Source organism: Brassica napus, chromosome C1 (assembly GCF_020379485.1).
Source record: "Brassica napus cultivar Da-Ae chromosome C1, Da-Ae, whole genome shotgun sequence".
NCBI lineage: Eukaryota > Viridiplantae > Streptophyta > Magnoliopsida > Brassicales > Brassicaceae > Brassica > Brassica napus.
In genome coordinates, this window is record NC_063444.1 from 44,245,461 (window position 1) to 44,263,376 (window position 17,916).

The window sequence follows — 17,916 nt, forward strand, 5'->3', positions numbered from 1 at the left end:
TTGCAGCAGTGGTATTGAGTTATGTTCATATGATTTATAGCATTTTTTTCGTGATATCAAGTGAGTGTATCATAACTTATTTTATATGCTATTTCACCCATTAAAATATGCTATTTCGCCCAATAAATGGTTCACTATAAATACACAAAATGCTCAAAAAGAAGTAAACAAAGTCTGAAATTTCATAATAGAAATACCATATCATAATTAAGTTCAAAAGTAAGAACACAAGTGTCATTTGCACTAAGTACCATAAGTTCATAAGTTCTAAAGCAATGAAAATAGAAGACCATACGTTCTTATTCATCCTCACACGATGACAACCTTGTCTTCAGGCCATGCTATAGTGGTACCAATAGCATCCTCCATACACTCGATTGCAGATGTAGGCCTCCAAACCATGGCATCATCCACCTTGACTACATCAACCCACACACGAACTGCATTTTTTCCCAAAGGAACAAAATGCACTAACTGTTCTGGGTTGTTTGAAGACCAGCGTCCTTCTGCAACAACAACTTTCTGACCGGTAATGTCGAGCAGTTTGCACTTCTGACCTTCTTTCACAATCTGTGTATGAGAATGATGTCCATTAGTGTAACACATATGAAAGCATTACCAACTTTATTAGATATATCAACACAACCTACACTACTACTTACCTTCCGAGAGCTTGAAGGAGTTTGTGCCACTGGTTTTAAAATATTAGCAGGAGCCGGTGGAGTGTGTACTTGTGACTGCGTAATAGGAGATTCTGTAGCTGGTGACTCAGAGTTTAAACTGTCGAATGAAACTCTGCTGAGAGGCCATGCTACATACGACTTCAAACAATCACCGAGGGTTGAGTGTTTTTCTGTTGGCCTCCAAAGAAAAGTCTGAGGTAACGTCACCGCATCTACATATACTTTCACAGCATTTGGTCCAAGAGGAAGGCCATCCACCAAGGCTTTGGGATCACGACTCTCCCAACGACCTTCAGCAACTGTTTCTTCATCCTGTGTTAACCAATGTAGAAGTTTGCAGTTGTTCTTCTCTACTGTCTCAGGGCTCTGTCAAAACAATAAATTCAACACGTGAAATACATTACTAGATTTTAGAAAACAGAAACTTAGACACCAAAGTGAGATGAGGACTGAAAACCTTACTTTACCAAGAATGTGATCTGGATCGATCTCCTCGTCAAGAACAAGAAGAGAATCTTGAGGCCACGCAACTGTTTCTCCTACAGCCTGACCAATAGTGTAAATTTTTGGCGCCGGTCTCCAAAGAAATGCATCTACTTCAATAGCCGTCTCAACTACCACCTTAACTGAATTAGGGCCCAATGGCACATTGTTAACAAACTCCATTTCATCCGATGACAGAAAACGACCCTCGGCTACTTTGCATTCCTTGTCACACCAATCATATAGGATACACTTAGGCTGTGGTGTCCAATTATTCGTCACACTCTACAAAGATTAATCAACACAACAGTTACATTCCGTTCAAGTTAGTTGAGCATGAATCCGATTTGCACAAGTACTTACTCTTGGTGCTGAATTCTCACCCTCTTCCGATTCTGGCCTCTGTAATTAGAAAAATAAATAAGGTTTGTGTTCTTTAATAAGAAAAAAAAAATCACAGGAGAGTTGCTCAGAAACACTTACTCGACTATTCATTTTAGCAAGAGCCTCTTGCAATTCTTCGACCTGCTGCTTCAACTTATTTTGTGTCTGTTGCATTTCAGTCACATACTTGTTCTTCACTTCGAAAAAAGCCAGTTTGCTCACACTCATTCCTCTACCCATAGCCCTCAATCGTCCAGGATTGTCAGGTCCCAAGATCTGAGTAAGAGTATCTTCTTTTGGGTTTGATGATGATGATCCTTGATGGTCAGACCGAATAAACTCAGTAGCCTTTTCCTGTCACAAGTTCAAATTTTTATGTGAGATTTTTAACTCTAATTTTAAACATCACAAATGAATAAGAGAACAACATAAGAATTACTATTTTGTCAGCAGCATCTGTGTTTACTGCAGTGCCATCCTTTTTAGTTCGTGACTTCACCCACACATTCAGTCTCGTCACTTCAGTGCCATCCTTTTTCTGCATAATGATTCAGGTTTATGATTCAAGAACAAAAAAATTCCAAAAAAATTCCAATAAATACACAAATCAGGCTCCTGTATATATACTTACTAAATCTTCTGCCAATCTAACCATTCCTTTACGGCTACATGTGTGAGGAATCTGCTTACGTCTTCTTTCCTTGTACGACTCCCTAACAGCCTATATAGAAGTGTTAGAAAGCAGATGTAAGATAATATAACTAATTAAGATGTCATACCCTGAACTCTTTACTAGTCTTCTCTTTCACAAACTTCTTCCACTCTGCAAGTTGAATATTATCTGGCCTCAACTTCAAACGCTCTGTGTGATTTTCAGCATTCAGAATCTGATTAACCAAGCGTGATTTAGAGGCCCTCCATATGCATCCCATCTGTTTCATAACTGCCGCTTTCTCGTACTCTCCATCCAGTTCAAAACGTAACTACAAGAACATTAAAAGTTGTAAGGCAGAGTTCGTTAATTTAGTTATAGTGTCAACAGAAACAAATTACCTGAACAGATTTCCATAGAACAGTTTTCCGGTCGTCGCCTATTTTTCTCCAATCATCTATCACCACAGGAACATGTTCCCTCACCAAGGGACCTAAGTACGAAGAGAGCTTAACTGATCCTTCTCCACAGGGTTCTCCAAATGCTGTGAAATCCACCTTGATCCGTGCATTAGGATCTCTCGCAATATCTTTCATCTTCGTTGGTCCTCGTCGTTTTTTATTGTTCGGCTGAACAGTATCAGTACCCTCATCAGTAGACTTAGCACCATCGACATGAGCCTTTGCACCTTCGGATTCTTTCTCTTGTGTGTCTTGAGGCTGCGATTCCTGCTGTGTTTCCAGAGGCGGAATCTCTTGCTGTGTGTCCCAAGGCTGCATATTCGGCTGTGTGTCCAGAGGCGGAATCTCCTGCTGTGTGTCCCAAGGCTGCACTTCCGGCTGTGTGTCTTCAGGCTGTGATCCCTCTATCTGCTTCTCATCTTGCGTTTCTTTAGTATATATGGTGCGGATAAATTCAGGCTCATCATCGTGCACAATCATCTTCCTTTTCTTTGATCCCCTTTTTCCTTTAGCCATGGCTTTCCTGCAACAAACTAAAGGGAAACTCAAAAAAATTAATCAAATGTCAAACCAACTCAACACTATATGCAAACAGAAATAAATATAGGTAATCAGTGAAATCAATCATATATTGCATTGGAAAGTAACCAACTAGAATGTCATGGAAAACCCAAAAAAAAACGTATATTCCTTCACAATCATCTCTGACATTCTCAGACTCATCTGATATGTCAAACGTATATTCCTTCACAATCATCTCTGACATTCTCAGCCTCATCTGATATGTCTTCCAGACACATATCTATATCCGAAGGCAATGGTCCTACATCTGCATGTCCATCTTCAGGTTTCTCATCACTGTATCTTCTACATGGACCCTTCATAACTACATACCAACTCGATTCATCAGTGTCCCTTGAGTAAAATATTTGTCTCGCTTGAGATGCTAAAATGAATGGATCCTTTGCAAAGGATATGTGGCTGTGATTAAAATTAACCAGCGTAAAGCCATCCTCTACCTTCACACCGTTACCTTTAACTGCCCACTCACACCTGAATATTGGGACGTAGAAGCCATTGTAGTCTAGTAATATAATATCAACTACTCTCCCATAGTAGGATACAACGTCGACCACCTGAGCTGTGTCCTTTGCACTAGATCTACACATTGCTGTTGCTTCATAGTAAACACCACTATTCTGACTTAGCCTATGCACCACATTTGTGTGAAATCGTAGCCCATTCACAATGTAGCCTGTGTAAGATCTGGCTATACTACGAGGACCATAAGCCAGCCACTTCAGAGTGTCTTCCTCATCAGGTGAATCAATAGATATCTAAAATTTATTCCATTAAAAATTGTTAGCTACACAACATGGTATAAAATCGGATTGAAACATATACAGTACTAGCAGACCTGTTGCTTTAGCCACGCTGCAAATTTTTCAGTGTGCATACGCCATAAATATGTTGCATCCCTTTGACATCTACTATTCGAGTCTTGTAGATGTTGTAAATGAGCACTTGCAAATGGAAAAAGCAAACCTCAACACTGAAATCTTATAAAAGTCACAATCAATACTTTTATATATACTAAGAGAAACTTACTCAACATATGGATCCACCATGGCCGTGTTCTGTATTACAGCAAGATGAGCTATTTTCAACTCTGCTTCTGAAAATTGGAATGAGCGGGCGGCTGATATAGGACGACCTTCGAGGATGGACTTACTCTCATACTCAGTGTTTCTGTCCTCTTTTTCTTGCACATTTGTTGTAGTAGTCAAGAAAGCCGAGCAGAACTTCATGCACTCATCCGCAAGATAAGACTCAGCTATACACCCCTCTGGTCTTGCTGTGTTTCTGACATAGTCTTTCAAGACTTTCATATACCTGTTTTAAAAGAACATAGGTCATGATTAGTAAGTCCATTAGGAAGATTAATAATTTTTTCAGTGGAGAACATACCTTTCAAATGGATACATCCATCGGAAATGGACCGGACCACCAAGTCTAGCTTCTCTGCCTAGATGCACACACAAGTGAACCATGATGTCGAAGAAACTTGGTGGCCAAAATCTTTCAAAAATGCAGAGAGTCTCCACGATTTCAGATTCCATTTGCTGAAGTTGTTCCATATCGATTACTCGTTGGCATAGAAGGTTGAAGAAAGCGCATAAGCGGAGAATGGCTACCCTAGGACCCTTAGGTAGTAAGCCCCTGATTGCTACTGGCAGTAGTTGTTGCATTAGGACGTGATAATCATGAGATTTGAGTCCCAACACCTTACACTCCTCTAATGATACACAACTAGATATATTAGCACAGTAGCCATCAGGACCTTTAAAATCATATAGCCGCTTACAGAAGATGTGTTTCTCTGACTTTGATAAAGACCAGGGAGCTGGTGGAAGTAATGTCCTTTTACCCTGAGCTTTTGGATGCAAATCTTTCCTGATACCAAGACTTTCAAGATCCTTTCTAGCCTTTAGACCATCCTTTGAATTGCCACAATGTAACAATGTCGCAATCAAGCTTGCAGCCACATTCCTCTCCACATGCATAACGTCTAGATTATGCCGAACAGGGAGCTCCTTCTCATGACAAAGCAAATAAAGAAAAATATCAGAACAGCTCTTACAGACTTAAACAGTTAGTAAATGTTTAATTTTAAACATACCTCCCAATAAGGCAATGAGAAAAAAATGGAACGTTTTTTCCATCTAGACAATTCCTCTTCGTCTTTATCTCCTACATCTTCATCCTCATCAGATCCACTTAGTTCATCTTCCTTATCAGATGGTATGTCAACTCGAGTAGCCCTCTTTTTCCCAGACTGTTTTCTATTACCAAAAACATTCTTGTAATTTCTCAACACATATGAGACATTCCTGCCTGTGAGTACCCTTCCCTTCGTCCCATGTTCCGTTTTCCCATCAAACCAAGCCTTCTTTCCTCTAAAACTATGCAAGGGAGGCAAACTTTTCCGGTGGCCCATAAATACAAACTTCCTACTATTCTTCAGCCACAAACTATCTGTGTGCTTCCCGCATATAGGACAACCCATTTTACCCTTCACTTTACAACCAGCAAGATTCCCGTAAGCCGGGAAATCACTAATAGTCCAAAGTAGCATTGCCTTAAGGGTAAAGGTAGTCTTACTAACTGCATCATACGTTGGCTCACCTATTGACCACAACTGTTTTAAATCTTCAATCAACGGCTCTAAGTAAACATCTATACTATTACCCGGCTGATGTGGTCCTGGAATCAGCAGACTGAGCATTATGTTCTCCTCCTTCATACATAGGTCAGGAGCCATGTTGTAATTCACCAGTAACACAGGCCAGCAACTGTATCGGCTGTTCTTCATACTAAAGGGATTAAACCCATCTGTTGAAAGCCCAAGTCGCAAATTCCTCTCCTCCGCTGCAAACGACGGATACTTGTCATTCATTGACTGCCAAGTAACAGAGTCTACTGGATGTCGGAGTTTCCCATCTGTGCTCTTGTTATTGAAATGCCATCGTAAATCCATTGCAAGTTTCTCCGATCTGAACATCCTTTTCAGACGAGGTATCACCGGAAAATATCTCAAAACCTTCTGTGGAACACCCTTCTTGATTTCACCAGTATGCATGTTGGTCTTCCATCTAGACGCTTTACATGTTGGGCAACTCTCAGCCGTCTTCAGCTTCTTTCTAAATAAGCAGCAGTCGTTAACACAAGCATGAATCTTTAGATATCCCATATCAAAAGTTTTCAAAAACTTCTTGACATCATAAGTTGATGTGTGCAGCACATTGTCTTCAGGTAACATATTTGGCAATGTTTGCAGCAAGTCATCAAAGCTCTTGTCTGACCACCCATTCTGAGACTTAATCCTAAACAAAGAAACTACAGCTGATAGCTTGCTATGACTAGAACACGTCGGATACAAGGGGGTTTCAGCCTCTGCAAGTTTTGCTAAAAACTCATCTTCTTTCCTGTCCTCACCCTCAACTGACTCACGTAACTGTGAACCCCGGTTGGCTAAATCCTCATCTACAAAGTTTGCAGCTTCATATAAACTAAGAATCTCAGCATTCCAGCATCTATCTTTAACATCCACTACATCAACAGAGCTACCATCTCCATGGTGAAACCAATCCGTCCGTACCTTGTAAGCATCATCCATTCCATTTATAACCAAATGAGAGACAACCTCCTCACTTGTATGGCGATACAGATTACGACATCGGGCGCATGGACATACAATCTTCCCATTAACTCCTAACTTATCAGTAACACCATTGACAAAAGCTCGGGCAGCTCTCTCGTATGCAGAATCAACTCTTAAGTTCATGAAAAAAAAAAGTTATGACGCGAATTTTTGGAATTCTATAACCTGAACACTTAGGGAAATGTACATACCTACTTATATGAACCCACGACTTGTCCAACATTATTAGGACCCTTGCCAAAATTCCAAAAAGTGTACATGGTTCAAGCAACAATGACAATATAAATTTTGCTTCAATGTCTAAACCGCAAACAACTAGATAAATGTCTACAAAAGTATACAAACTATTAGATAATGTGAATAAGTGATCGATGTGTCTAACCTCGACAGAATATAGAAGACGCAAGCTTGTGAAGTCACGAACCCGCACCTGCAAAACAAAAAAAGAACTGATTAATGGAAACAAATATGAACCGATAACAATGAAATTAATCAGAACTTGAATCAATCGAATCTAACACCTATTTACTTTCACAACTTCAATCAATCAAAACTAAGACCTATATACATGCACAACTTGGATCAATTGAATTTAAGACCTCACTCTTAAATTAGAGTCTCGGATTTGAAATTGGAGATGATGATGGCTGAATCCAATTGTATACTCTGTTAGGATGAGCGACGAGATTACGGATGGTGAAAGATGAGAGATCGAGGCGGAGATGGTGGAGAGAGGTTGTGGAGAGGAATGGAAGATGGAGAAAACGCGGCGGAGATGGTGGAGAGATGATGTGGGGAGGAAGGGTTGGTGGGCGATGGAGTCGTAGATGGTGGAGAGAGGATGTAGAGAGGAAGGGAAGATGGAGAAACGAGTCGGAGATGGTGGATAGAGCTTTGAGCTCGATGGAGGTGGAGAAGAAAGGGAAGACGGAGAGAACGAGGTAAGTAAATCCGATCCCTTTCTTTTTTTTTTTTAATGCTATGAAAAGTATATGTTCTTAAAACATACCGCCTAAATCCATTTTTTTCACTAAGTGTTGGCGCTTATTCTAAAAACTTGGGTGATTAGTGAGTTTTTTTTTTCACTTTACCGAATTTTCGGCATAGCATAAGTAAAGTGCTATAACTTTGCGAGGCAGACTTCCAAATACCTTTCCATAGCAGTTAGGAAAATTGTGCTATCTTAATCTGCTATGAATACCTATATTTGTTGTAGTGTCTCTGCTGTTCCATGCCTTGAGTCTCTTGACTGCAACCTGCAAGAAACACAAATGAATCAGAGAAAACTCTGAACAAGAAGCACGGTCTATATAACAGTTTGAGATGAGGTTTACTTGTGAACCATCAGAGAGCTGACCCCAGTAGACACTGCCGAAGCGACCTTCGCCGAGTTTGTTGTCGTAGTTGAAACTGTTTGTGGCTGAGTGAAGCTCCTTCAATGAGAATATCTTCCGAGCTGGCTCTGTCTCCACTTTCTTTTTCCTGTGTAACCGTGACATCAAACCAAAACTTAACCTCAGTTTTATTCTTTTTTTTTTCAGACCAATTCATCAACAAATCAAGAAACATCAAATAGAGCCGTTTCTGATCTTCATCACTATTCAAGGATCAGTGAGGTTTATCCAAAACAGAGTATCTGTTTTTTTTTTTCCAACGAAAGGAACAAACTTTACATGAAAAAATCATTAGAGACGAAGGGAAAACATAAAGATTTGAGCATAAATTGGCTCCAAAATTGATATAAAATCTCAGGAAGAACATCATAAATCGTAAGCGAAAGAAGAAAGATTTTGACAATCATCGAGTCAAAGAATCAATCAAGAAGATAAAACAGATACTTACCCTTCAAATCCTTTTCCGCAACAGCTAGTAAAAAGTTGCATCTTCAGAACAAACCCAACAAATGAGTTACTCTGTCTCTAGAAGGTGAAAACAAAAAGGTGACGCTTTCTGTGGAGAAGGTGACAGCAAAATAGAGAACAAGTCTTTAGAGTAACTCTCTAATCTAATCTCCTCTTAACGTGAGAGAGAACAGAACAAGACTATTTATTTTGTTAATTCTTTTATTTTATTTTTTTGCACGCTTACTTTTTCTTCTCGCACAAAAAGGAACAAACTTTATAAAATTAATAGAAAACAAACAAAATAAAGCTGATAACAAATGAATTAAGAAAACTTTACCAAAAGAAGAATTTAAATTTTGAATGTTGTTGTATAGGGTTTTTCTCGTATATTTTGAAAATGTATTTTACTTTTTTTATATTTTGCATGTTGACAAAATGTTCTTTTGGATTTTGTAGTTGTTAGTTGAGGGCCGGCTTATGGTGAGTCACGACAACTCATCCTAACCTTTTATTCGGTGTTTCAAACGTTAAATAAATAAATAAACTGATAATTTCTGCAATCTTCTTTATAAAAAATATTCCCCATGATTCATTATAAGTGTCGTTTTAGGTTTCGGCACACGGATTAAGAACCATATTTCAACCAATAGAAAAATAAATTTTGCATTGAAAATCGAAAACGACACTTTTTTTGTAATGAAAAAATTCTCTAAAACGACATTTAATATGAAACGGAGGGAATACTAAACAATTTTAAATTTAATATATAACAGGATTACGATGATTAAATCGCTAAATAAGCGTGGTTAGAGCATCTCCAATGTAAAACTCCATTTTTTCCTTCAAAATGGAGTAAAAGTGAAAATGAAGTAAAATTGCTCCAACCCTACTCCATTTCCCACTCCATTATGAAGTGATGAACAAACAAAAAATAAACTACTCCATTTATGGAGTAAATTTCATTATGGAGTGAGATATGAAGTTGGGTTGGAGCATTGCTTACTCCATATCCACTTCTACTCCATTTTAGAAGAAAAAATGGAGTTGAGATGGAGATGGCCTTAGAAAGGGAATGTTTGCTCTCATCACGAAGTTCTATTTGATGTGATGCTTCACTAACATGGGCTTCAGGAATCATGTCCTAATTAATTGCAATCACTGATGTAACATCAAAACACCTTTTTCAAAAAAAAAATCGGATTTAGAGTTTATTTCATAGACTCATCAATATGCAATTTTTTTTTGCATTATGTGTGAATTTAATATATTTTTTACTTCTTATTCTTTTAACTCATCAAATAAGATCTAAAAATCAGAATACAAATCTAAGCCAAAATAGATTCTTAGACAATGGCCCCAGCCCTAATCCCTACACCAACCATACCCCAACCACTGCTTTATATATTTTTAAAATATAAAACATCTCTTATGTATTACACCATTTTTTCTTTAAAATGGAGGAATTATTTTGTTTTAGAATTAAAAATAAAGTGATGAATGAAAAATAATTAGATTGTTCTATTTATAGAGAAAACTCATTTTTATTATATTATGGAATGGAAAAAAAAGTATAATAGGATTGGAAACGATTTTACTCCAACATCAATTTTAGAGTGAGAAATAAACAGGGGTTGAAGATGTGCATAGACGATGCCTCCAATCTTATTTGAAATCATGTTTTCTTCTGGCAGCACACAATGCTTCTTCTACTACAAGAAAACACGCTATATTCTGACGGACGTTCCGACAGACAACAAAGTATAACGATTTTCCAACGTCATTCCGACGAAACCAAAAAATACTACTTCGTCGGAAATTCGTTGGAATATACCAACGACTTTCCGACCAAAGAGTGTGCGTCGGTATATACCGACGCAATCTTGACGACATTCCGATTAAATATATAACTGTTACGTTCGTCGGAAATTTGTCGGTATATACCGACGACTTTCCGACGACCTTGCGATCAATAATATAACCGTCGCTGTCGTCGGAAGTTCGTCGGCATATACCGACGAATTTCTGACGAACCTTTTGACCGTTGCCGACAAATACATATGACCGTTTTATAGCCGTTGAGATAGGAAAATACCGATGGAATTCCGACGGATATGACCGTTAGGGTCGTCGGAATTCCGTCGGAATGTCGTCGGACTGCCGTAAGCAATTTCCTATAAATACAACCTCTCCTCATTCAACTCATTCACTCCTCGTTCTCTCTTCACTCTCTCTAATCACAACAATTCCGAGAAAATCATGTCTTCAGGAGTTTATTATCGTTCGTGGATGGATAAACCTCATATGGATCCCAACACAAATTTACTTACAGAAGAATACGTTCAAGGGATTGGAGAATTCATGAAGCTTGTTGAACAGCAACCAGATGCAAAAACCGGTATGTTAAGATATCCCTGTTCTACTTGCAATAATAATAGGATTATAACAAAATTTGATGTTTGGACTCATTTGTATATGAGAGGATTTTCACGTAATTATAAAGTTTGGTATCTTCATGGGGAAACTGGTTATGAATATGGTAGTACTAGCGAACCTCAGCCTGTTAGCGAACCTCAGCCTGATATTAGGTTAGAAGAACCTAGATCGGATATAGATTATGGTGTAGGTACTGTGCAGATGGTACATGATCATTATAGAGGGGAAGAACCAAATCCCGAATCTAGGAGATTTTTTGACATGTTGGATGCCGGAAAACAACCTTTGTATAAAGGTTGTAGAGATGGTCATTCACCCTTATCATCTGCAACTAGATTGATGGGTATTAAGACATACCATAATTTGGCTGAAGAATGTGTGGATGCGATTACTGATTTTGTCAAAGGTATTCTACCTGAGGATAATCTTGCACCGGGTTCATACTACGAGGTTCAGAAACTTGTTGCGGGTCTTCAACTACCGTACGAAGTGATAGATGTATGTATTGACAACTGCATGATCTACTGGGGAGCGGATAAGGAACGGGATTACTGCAAATTTTGTAGGAAACCTCGTTATCAGGAGACGAGGGGAAGAGTTCCGATCCCGTTCAAAAAGATGTGGTATTTGCCTTTGACGGAAAGATTGCAGAGGATATATCAGTGTGAGCGCACAACAAAAGCAATGAGACCGCATGTAGAGCATTCCACAAATGGTGAGATTAGACATCCTTCAGATGCGAAGGCTTGGAAACATTTCCAGTCAACATATCCAGAATTTGCGGAAGAGAGAAGAAATGTTTATCTTGGATTATGTACTGATGGTTTCAGCCCATTTGGAAAGAGTGGAAGACAGTATTCTCTATGGCCAGTTATTGTGACACCGTACAACTTACCGCCGAGCTTGTGCATGCGACGAGAGTTTTTGTTCCTCTCAATTCTCGTCCCCGGGCCAGAGCATCCTAAGAGATCACTAGACGTGTTTCTTCAACCACTGATATATGAGTTGCAACAACTATGGGCGCATGATTTTGAGACATACGATGTTTCGTGCAAAGAAAACTTTTATATGCGGGCAGTACTTATGTTGACAATAAGTGACTTTCCAGCATATGGTATGTTATACGGATGGACAACACATGGGAGGCTATCATGTCCATATTGTCAAGATGACACAGATGCTTTCCAACTAAAGCACAGAAGGAAGTTTGATGGTCCACCTGATCATCCATACCGTAGGAGTAAGACTTTGTTTACGAAGAACAAGCATGTGTTTGATGGTCCACCTGAGGAAGTTAGTGGGGAAAAATTGTGGAAGCAGTTGAGGGATTTTGGTGCAGGTAGGACGCCAGACGTAGGTGGACATGAAAACATTCAAGTCGATGCGGTTGGAGAGCTACATAACTAGCACAAAAAGAGTATTTTCTGGGATCTGCCATATTGGGAGGATCATCTATTGCGGCATAATTTAGATGTCATGCATATCGAGAAGAACTTTTTCGACAATATGATGAACACAATCCTTAACATCCAAGGTAAAACGAAGGATAATTTGAAGTCAAGGTTGGATTTAGTCGATATCTGTGATCGTTCTGAACTTCACCTTGATGAGAACGGTACGGCTACTTTTCCCATTTATCGGCTGGATGGTGCTGGAAAAGAAGAGTTCTTTGATTGGATTACAGATAGAGTGAAATTTCCAGATGGTTATTCTTCAAATTTGTGAAACTGCGTTGATAGAAGGGAAGGAAAGTTTACTGGCTTGAATAGTCATGATTGTCATGTAATTATGTAGCGCCTCCTTCCGCTTGCTTTTTCCGCAATACTGTCACGTAATGTTCATGAAGCAATTGCAGGTATAAGCGTTTTTTCGCGATTTATGCACCAGAGCAGTGACTGCAGAGGGTATTAGTAATCTGAAGGCAAACATACCAGTCAGCATGTGCAACCTCGAGAAGATATTTCCTCCATCATTCTTTGATGTAATGGAACATCTTCCTATTCATCTTGCAAGAGAATTGGAACTTGGTGGTCCTGTGCAGTACCGATGTATGTATCTTTTTGAACGTTATATGCATCATCTGAAGAAGAAGGTCAAAAATTTAAGCAAGGTGGAAGGATCTATAGTCGCCCAGGTGATCAATGAAGAAACTGCAATCTTTGCTGAAAACTATTTTCCATTAGAAGTGCATACAAAAAACCGAAGACCTGCTCGGCATGATGACAGAGGGGAGAGGGCAACATATCATGTTACTGTCCCAAGCATGTTCATGGAAAACCCACGAAGCGGAGACTTACGGAGACTGAGCACGCTCATTTGCAAACATATTTGCTCACCAACTATGAAGATGTTCTACAATATGAGAGGTAAAAATAGTTATTCATTTAAATTTTTTGATTAATATTCAATAATTTTATTTTATATTGATAATATCTTTTTATATAGTGTTTATATGGCAGAGTTGCGTATGACTCACAGACATGCGACAGAAGATGAGCTTCAACAACTCAGACATAACGGATTTGCTGCATGGCTTCTTAGTTATGTGAGTCATATATCATATTACCCTATGCATATGATTAGTTTATATTTAATATAAAGTAATTAACTTTTCACTCATATATATATGTTTCCGCCTCTCTCTCTAAACTCTCTCCGATTTCTCTCTCTTTGACGGCGACTCCGGTGATTTGCGAGCTCCCATCTCTGGCGATTCCTCTTACCACCGTCAGATCTCTTCCCCACTCCACAAATCATGTAAGATTCTATAAAACCTTTGTGTATTTCAATTTTTTTAGGGTTTAGGAAGTTAGATCTTAGGATTTAAGGTTGTTTAATTGAAAACTTTAAGATTGAATGGATAGTTTAGGATCTATTAGTTAGGATTGTTGTTTTAATTTTTTTTGGATTGAAAATGTTTTTGTATTTTTAAAATTGTTTTTGGGGTTTCCAGTAATATATTATATATAATAAACGCTTTTTAAAAGTTTTATATATATATTTAACAACCTTTTCTATATTTGTAAACGTTTTATAAATTTTTTTTTATAGAAAAAACGATTTTATATTTTTTTATATAGATAAAAACGTATATATATATTTTATTTATTTATTTAACAACCTTTTCTATATTTATAAACATTTTTAAAAATATTTATAATTTTTTATACATATATATATATATATCATTTTTAGATGTAAAAATAATTTTTAATATATTTAACAACCATTTCTATATTTATATTTTTTTTTAAACATTTATAATTTTTTTATACATACATATATATATATATAAATCATTTTTAGATATAAATATATAAATTAAAACATTTTAAATAGAAAATAATTTTTTAATATATTTAACAATCTTTTGATGTATTAACATTTATTTTTTAGGTCCGAGGAAGCACGCCATTCCGCATCCCGTCGTTCTGCACCCCGTGGCGGCCGAGGTAGTTCGGCTAGCAGTTCCCGTCCATCGGGATCATCTCACGAACAAAACTCGGTTCCCGCATATGTTCCCGCTCCCGCTCCCGCTCCATATGTTCCCGCTCCACCTGCTCAGGAGAATCCGGGGGTCATGTCAGTTCAACAATTGGTTCAACAACCAGGTCGAGAGCATCTCCCGGTTCTCCATCCCAACCCACGACCGGGACATACAACTTGGTTAGTATTTTTATTTTATTTGTAGTGTTTTTCCATTAATTAACTTTCTAACATGCATTTTTTTCAAAAGGTTCGACAAGTCGAGCAATGGCATTAGCAGGAGCATCAACAATATGATGTATTCCATGCTCCATACCGGATATTCGAAGTGGAGTGTGATTCCTCGCGAGGACCGGGAGTTGTCACTACAAGAAAACACAGTTTTAGCAAGGAAATTTAACGAGGAAAACTATTCCTCGTGAAATTACGATGACTTAACGATGAAATTGCGAGGAAATAAAGTTTCGTCGTAATGGCCTTGTAAAATACCGAGTAAAGCTTTTCCTCGTAAAATCGTCGTAAGTTAACGTGGTTTTTCCGAGAAAAATGTGTTTCGTCGCAAATTCGTCGTAATTTTAGCATGATTTTTACGAGGAAATAACTTACGAGGAAAGAACGAGAAATCCACCAACTTAACACGTTTTTTTTGCCACCAACCTAATTTTTCGTCGTAAATTCCTAGCAAAATTCAACTACCAGATTCGAAAATTATCTATATATATGGAGGTTTGAACATAATTTTAAGCACACCAACAAGAAAAAAAAAAGTGAAAAAAATGTCGGGCTTGGGAAATATTTTCGAGTTGCGGAGGTGGATGTATATGCATAGAGATGCTAACGGGAGAGTGACGAAAGAATATCTTGCTGGGTTGGAGCGTTTTATGCATCAAGCAGATTCTACACCGCTCGCCCAAGAAAGCGGTAAAATATTCTGTCCTTGTAGGAAATGTAACAATTCAAAGTTGGCAAATCGTGAAAATGTTTGGAAGCATTTAGTAAATAGAGGTTTCACGCCAAATTATTATATCTGGTTTCAACATGGAGAAGGTTATAGTTATGATCAGAATGAAGCTAGTAGTAGTAATAACAACTTTCAAGAAGAACCGGTTGATCATCAATTGCATAATGCACATAGTTACCATCAGGAGGATCAGCCGATGGTAGATTATGATAGGGTTCATGATATGGTAACTGATGCATTCGTAGCTCATGATGATGAAGATGAAGAACCTAACATAGATTCAAAAAAGTTTTATGAAATGTTAGATGCGGCAAATCAACCACTTTACAGTGGTTGTAGAGAAGGTCTCTCTAAATTGTCATTGGCTGCTAGAATGATGAATATTAAAACTGATCACAATCTACCTGAAAGTTGCATGAACGAATGGGCAGATTTATTTAAAGAGTATTTGCCGGAAGACAATGAGTCTGCTGATTCTTATTATGAGATTCAGAAACTGGTTTATAGTCTTGGGTTGCCTTCGGAGATGATAGATGTTTGCATCGACAACTGCATGATCTACTGGGGAGATGATGAGAAGTTGGAAGAATGTCGATTCTGCAAGAAACCACGATTCAAGCCGCAAGGAAGGGGACGTAATAGGGTACCGTACCAAAGGATGTGGTACCTACCAATTACAGATAGATTGAAAAGATTGTACCAATCGGAGCAGACTGCTGGAAAGATGAGGTGGCATGCCGAGCATACTCAGACGGATGGTGAGATGACTCATCCATCAGATGCAAGAGCCTGGAAACATTTTAACAAAGTACATCCGAATTTCGCTAGCAATAGCCGGAATGTGTACCTCGGATTATGCACAGATGGATTTAGTCCATTTGGAATGTCAGGGAGACAATATTCATTGTGGCCTGTCTTTCTTACGCCATACAACCTGCCACCGGAGATGTGCATGCAACGGGAGTTTTTATTCTTGACCATATTAATACCCGGTCCGAAGCATCCAAAAAGGTCACTTGATGTTTTCCTACAACCACTGATAAAAGAGTTGAAGGATTTGTGGTCAACAGGGGTGAGGACGTATGACTGCTCAACGAAGAAGAATTTTACGATGCGAGCTATGCTTTTGTGGACCATAAGTGACTTTCCTGCCTATGGGATGTTGTCTGGATGGACTACACATGGGAGATTAGCTTGTCCATATTGTAATGGAACGACAGATGCATTTCAACTGAAGAATGGTAGAAAGACAAGTTGGTTCGATTGTCACCGTCGATTTCTTCCAGTTGGCCATCCGTACCGAAGAAACAAGAATTTGTTTAGGCACAAAAAGGTTGTGAGAGACACTCCTCCTCCATATCTAACTGGAGAACAAATTGAAGCGCAAATCGACTACTACGGAGCTAACGAAACAGTTCGCTGGGGTGGTAATTGGCATGTCCCTCGTAATATGCCTGATTCTTACGGTGTTCATCACAACTGGCACAAGAAGAGTATATTTTGGGAGTTACCATATTGGAAGGATCTCCTTCTGCGCCACAACCTTGATGTGATGCATATAGAGAAGAATTTCTTTGAGAACATCATGAATACAATATTGAATGTCCCAGGGAAGACAAAAGACAACATAAAATCGAGGTTGGACTTGCCGGATATTTGCTCAAGAAGTGAGTTACATATAAAAAGCAATGGCCAAGTTCCCGTTCCAATTTTTAGATTGTCTTCAGAAAAAAAGTCGGTTTTGTTCAATTGGGTGGCATCAGAAGTGAAGTTCCCTGATGGGTATGTTTCAAATCTTTCAAGATGTGTTGAAAAGGGTCAAAAGTTCTCCGGGATGAAGAGTCATGATTGTCATGTCTTTATGCAACGACTTCTGCCATTTGCATTTGCGGAGCTACTTCCAACAAACGTACATGAAGCACTTGCAGGTAGTTTACAATAGGACAATAATATTAAATTGGTTTAGTTTACAATAATAGTATTTGACTAACAATGTGTTTAATTGTTTTTGGAATAGGCATTGGAGCATTTTTCAGGGATTTGAGCACACGCACTCTTAAAGAAGAAGTCGTAGAACAGCTTCAGGAGAACATTCCTATCTTATTGTGCAACTTGGAGAAGATATTTCCTCCAGGCTTTTTTGACGTGATGGAGCATCTAGCTATCCACCTCCCATATGAGGCATTGCTTCGTGGACCGGTACATTACGGATGGATGTATCAGTACGAGCGAGCCATGAAATATTTGAAGGGAAAAGCAAAGAACCTCGCCAAAGTTGAAGGTTCTATAATTGCTGGAAGTTTGACA

At 38.5% G+C, this 17,916-nt stretch overlaps 2 protein-coding genes across 5 annotated transcripts; both read right to left on the reverse strand.

The window, feature by feature from the left end:
• Positions 1 to 161: 161 nt before the first annotated feature.
• Positions 162 to 8,098, reverse strand: LOC125580930. 4 transcript variants are annotated; one of them, XM_048746226.1, is made up of 11 exons: positions 7,490 to 8,098; positions 7,268 to 7,315; positions 2,604 to 3,196; positions 2,330 to 2,533; positions 2,182 to 2,271; positions 1,990 to 2,088; positions 1,650 to 1,904; positions 1,530 to 1,568; positions 1,146 to 1,451; positions 663 to 1,049; positions 162 to 570 (listed from the first exon to the last, which is right to left on the reverse strand). In XM_048746226.1, the coding sequence occupies exons 3-11, from the start codon at positions 3,177 to 3,179 to the stop codon at positions 310 to 312; spliced, it is 2,217 nt and encodes a 738-aa protein (XP_048602183.1). In that variant the 5' UTR covers positions 3,180 to 3,196; positions 7,268 to 7,315; positions 7,490 to 8,098; the 3' UTR covers positions 162 to 309. The 4 variants fall into 4 exon arrangements, with proteins under 4 accessions (XP_048602183.1, XP_048602184.1, XP_048602182.1 ...); XM_048746227.1 differs by having other exon boundaries at positions 7,485 to 8,098; XM_048746225.1 differs by having other exon boundaries at positions 7,268 to 8,098.
• On the reverse strand, positions 3,179 to 7,291 carry LOC106366210. The gene is made up of 6 exons (XM_048744019.1): positions 7,077 to 7,291; positions 5,344 to 6,997; positions 4,632 to 5,257; positions 4,272 to 4,556; positions 4,081 to 4,186; positions 3,179 to 4,000 (listed from the first exon to the last, which is right to left on the reverse strand). The coding sequence occupies exons 1-6, from the start codon at positions 7,106 to 7,108 to the stop codon at positions 3,395 to 3,397; spliced, it is 3,309 nt and encodes a 1,102-aa protein (XP_048599976.1). The 5' UTR covers positions 7,109 to 7,291; the 3' UTR covers positions 3,179 to 3,394.
• Positions 8,099 to 17,916: the final 9,818 nt, after the last annotated feature.

Coding starts and splice junctions, on each gene's coding strand:
- LOC125580930 (XM_048746226.1), bottom strand. CDS start 3,179: ATGGCTAAAGGAAAAAGGGGATCAAAGAAAAGGAAGATGATTGTGCAC. Junction 1,569..1,649: donor TTGCTAAAATGAATAGTCGA/GTAAGTGTTTCT, acceptor TTCTAATTACAG/AGGCCAGAATCGGAAGAGGG. Junction 1,050..1,145: donor CAGATCACATTCTTGGTAAA/GTAAGGTTTTCA, acceptor TTGTTTTGACAG/AGCCCTGAGACAGTAGAGAA.
- LOC106366210 (XM_048744019.1), bottom strand. CDS start 7,108: ATGTTGGACAAGTCGTGGGTTCATATAAGTAG. Junction 6,998..7,076: donor TCGTGGGTTCATATAAGTAG/GTATGTACATTT, acceptor CATGAACTTAAG/AGTTGATTCTGCATACGAGA. Junction 4,001..4,080: donor CAGCGTGGCTAAAGCAACAG/GTCTGCTAGTAC, acceptor AATAAATTTTAG/ATATCTATTGATTCACCTGA.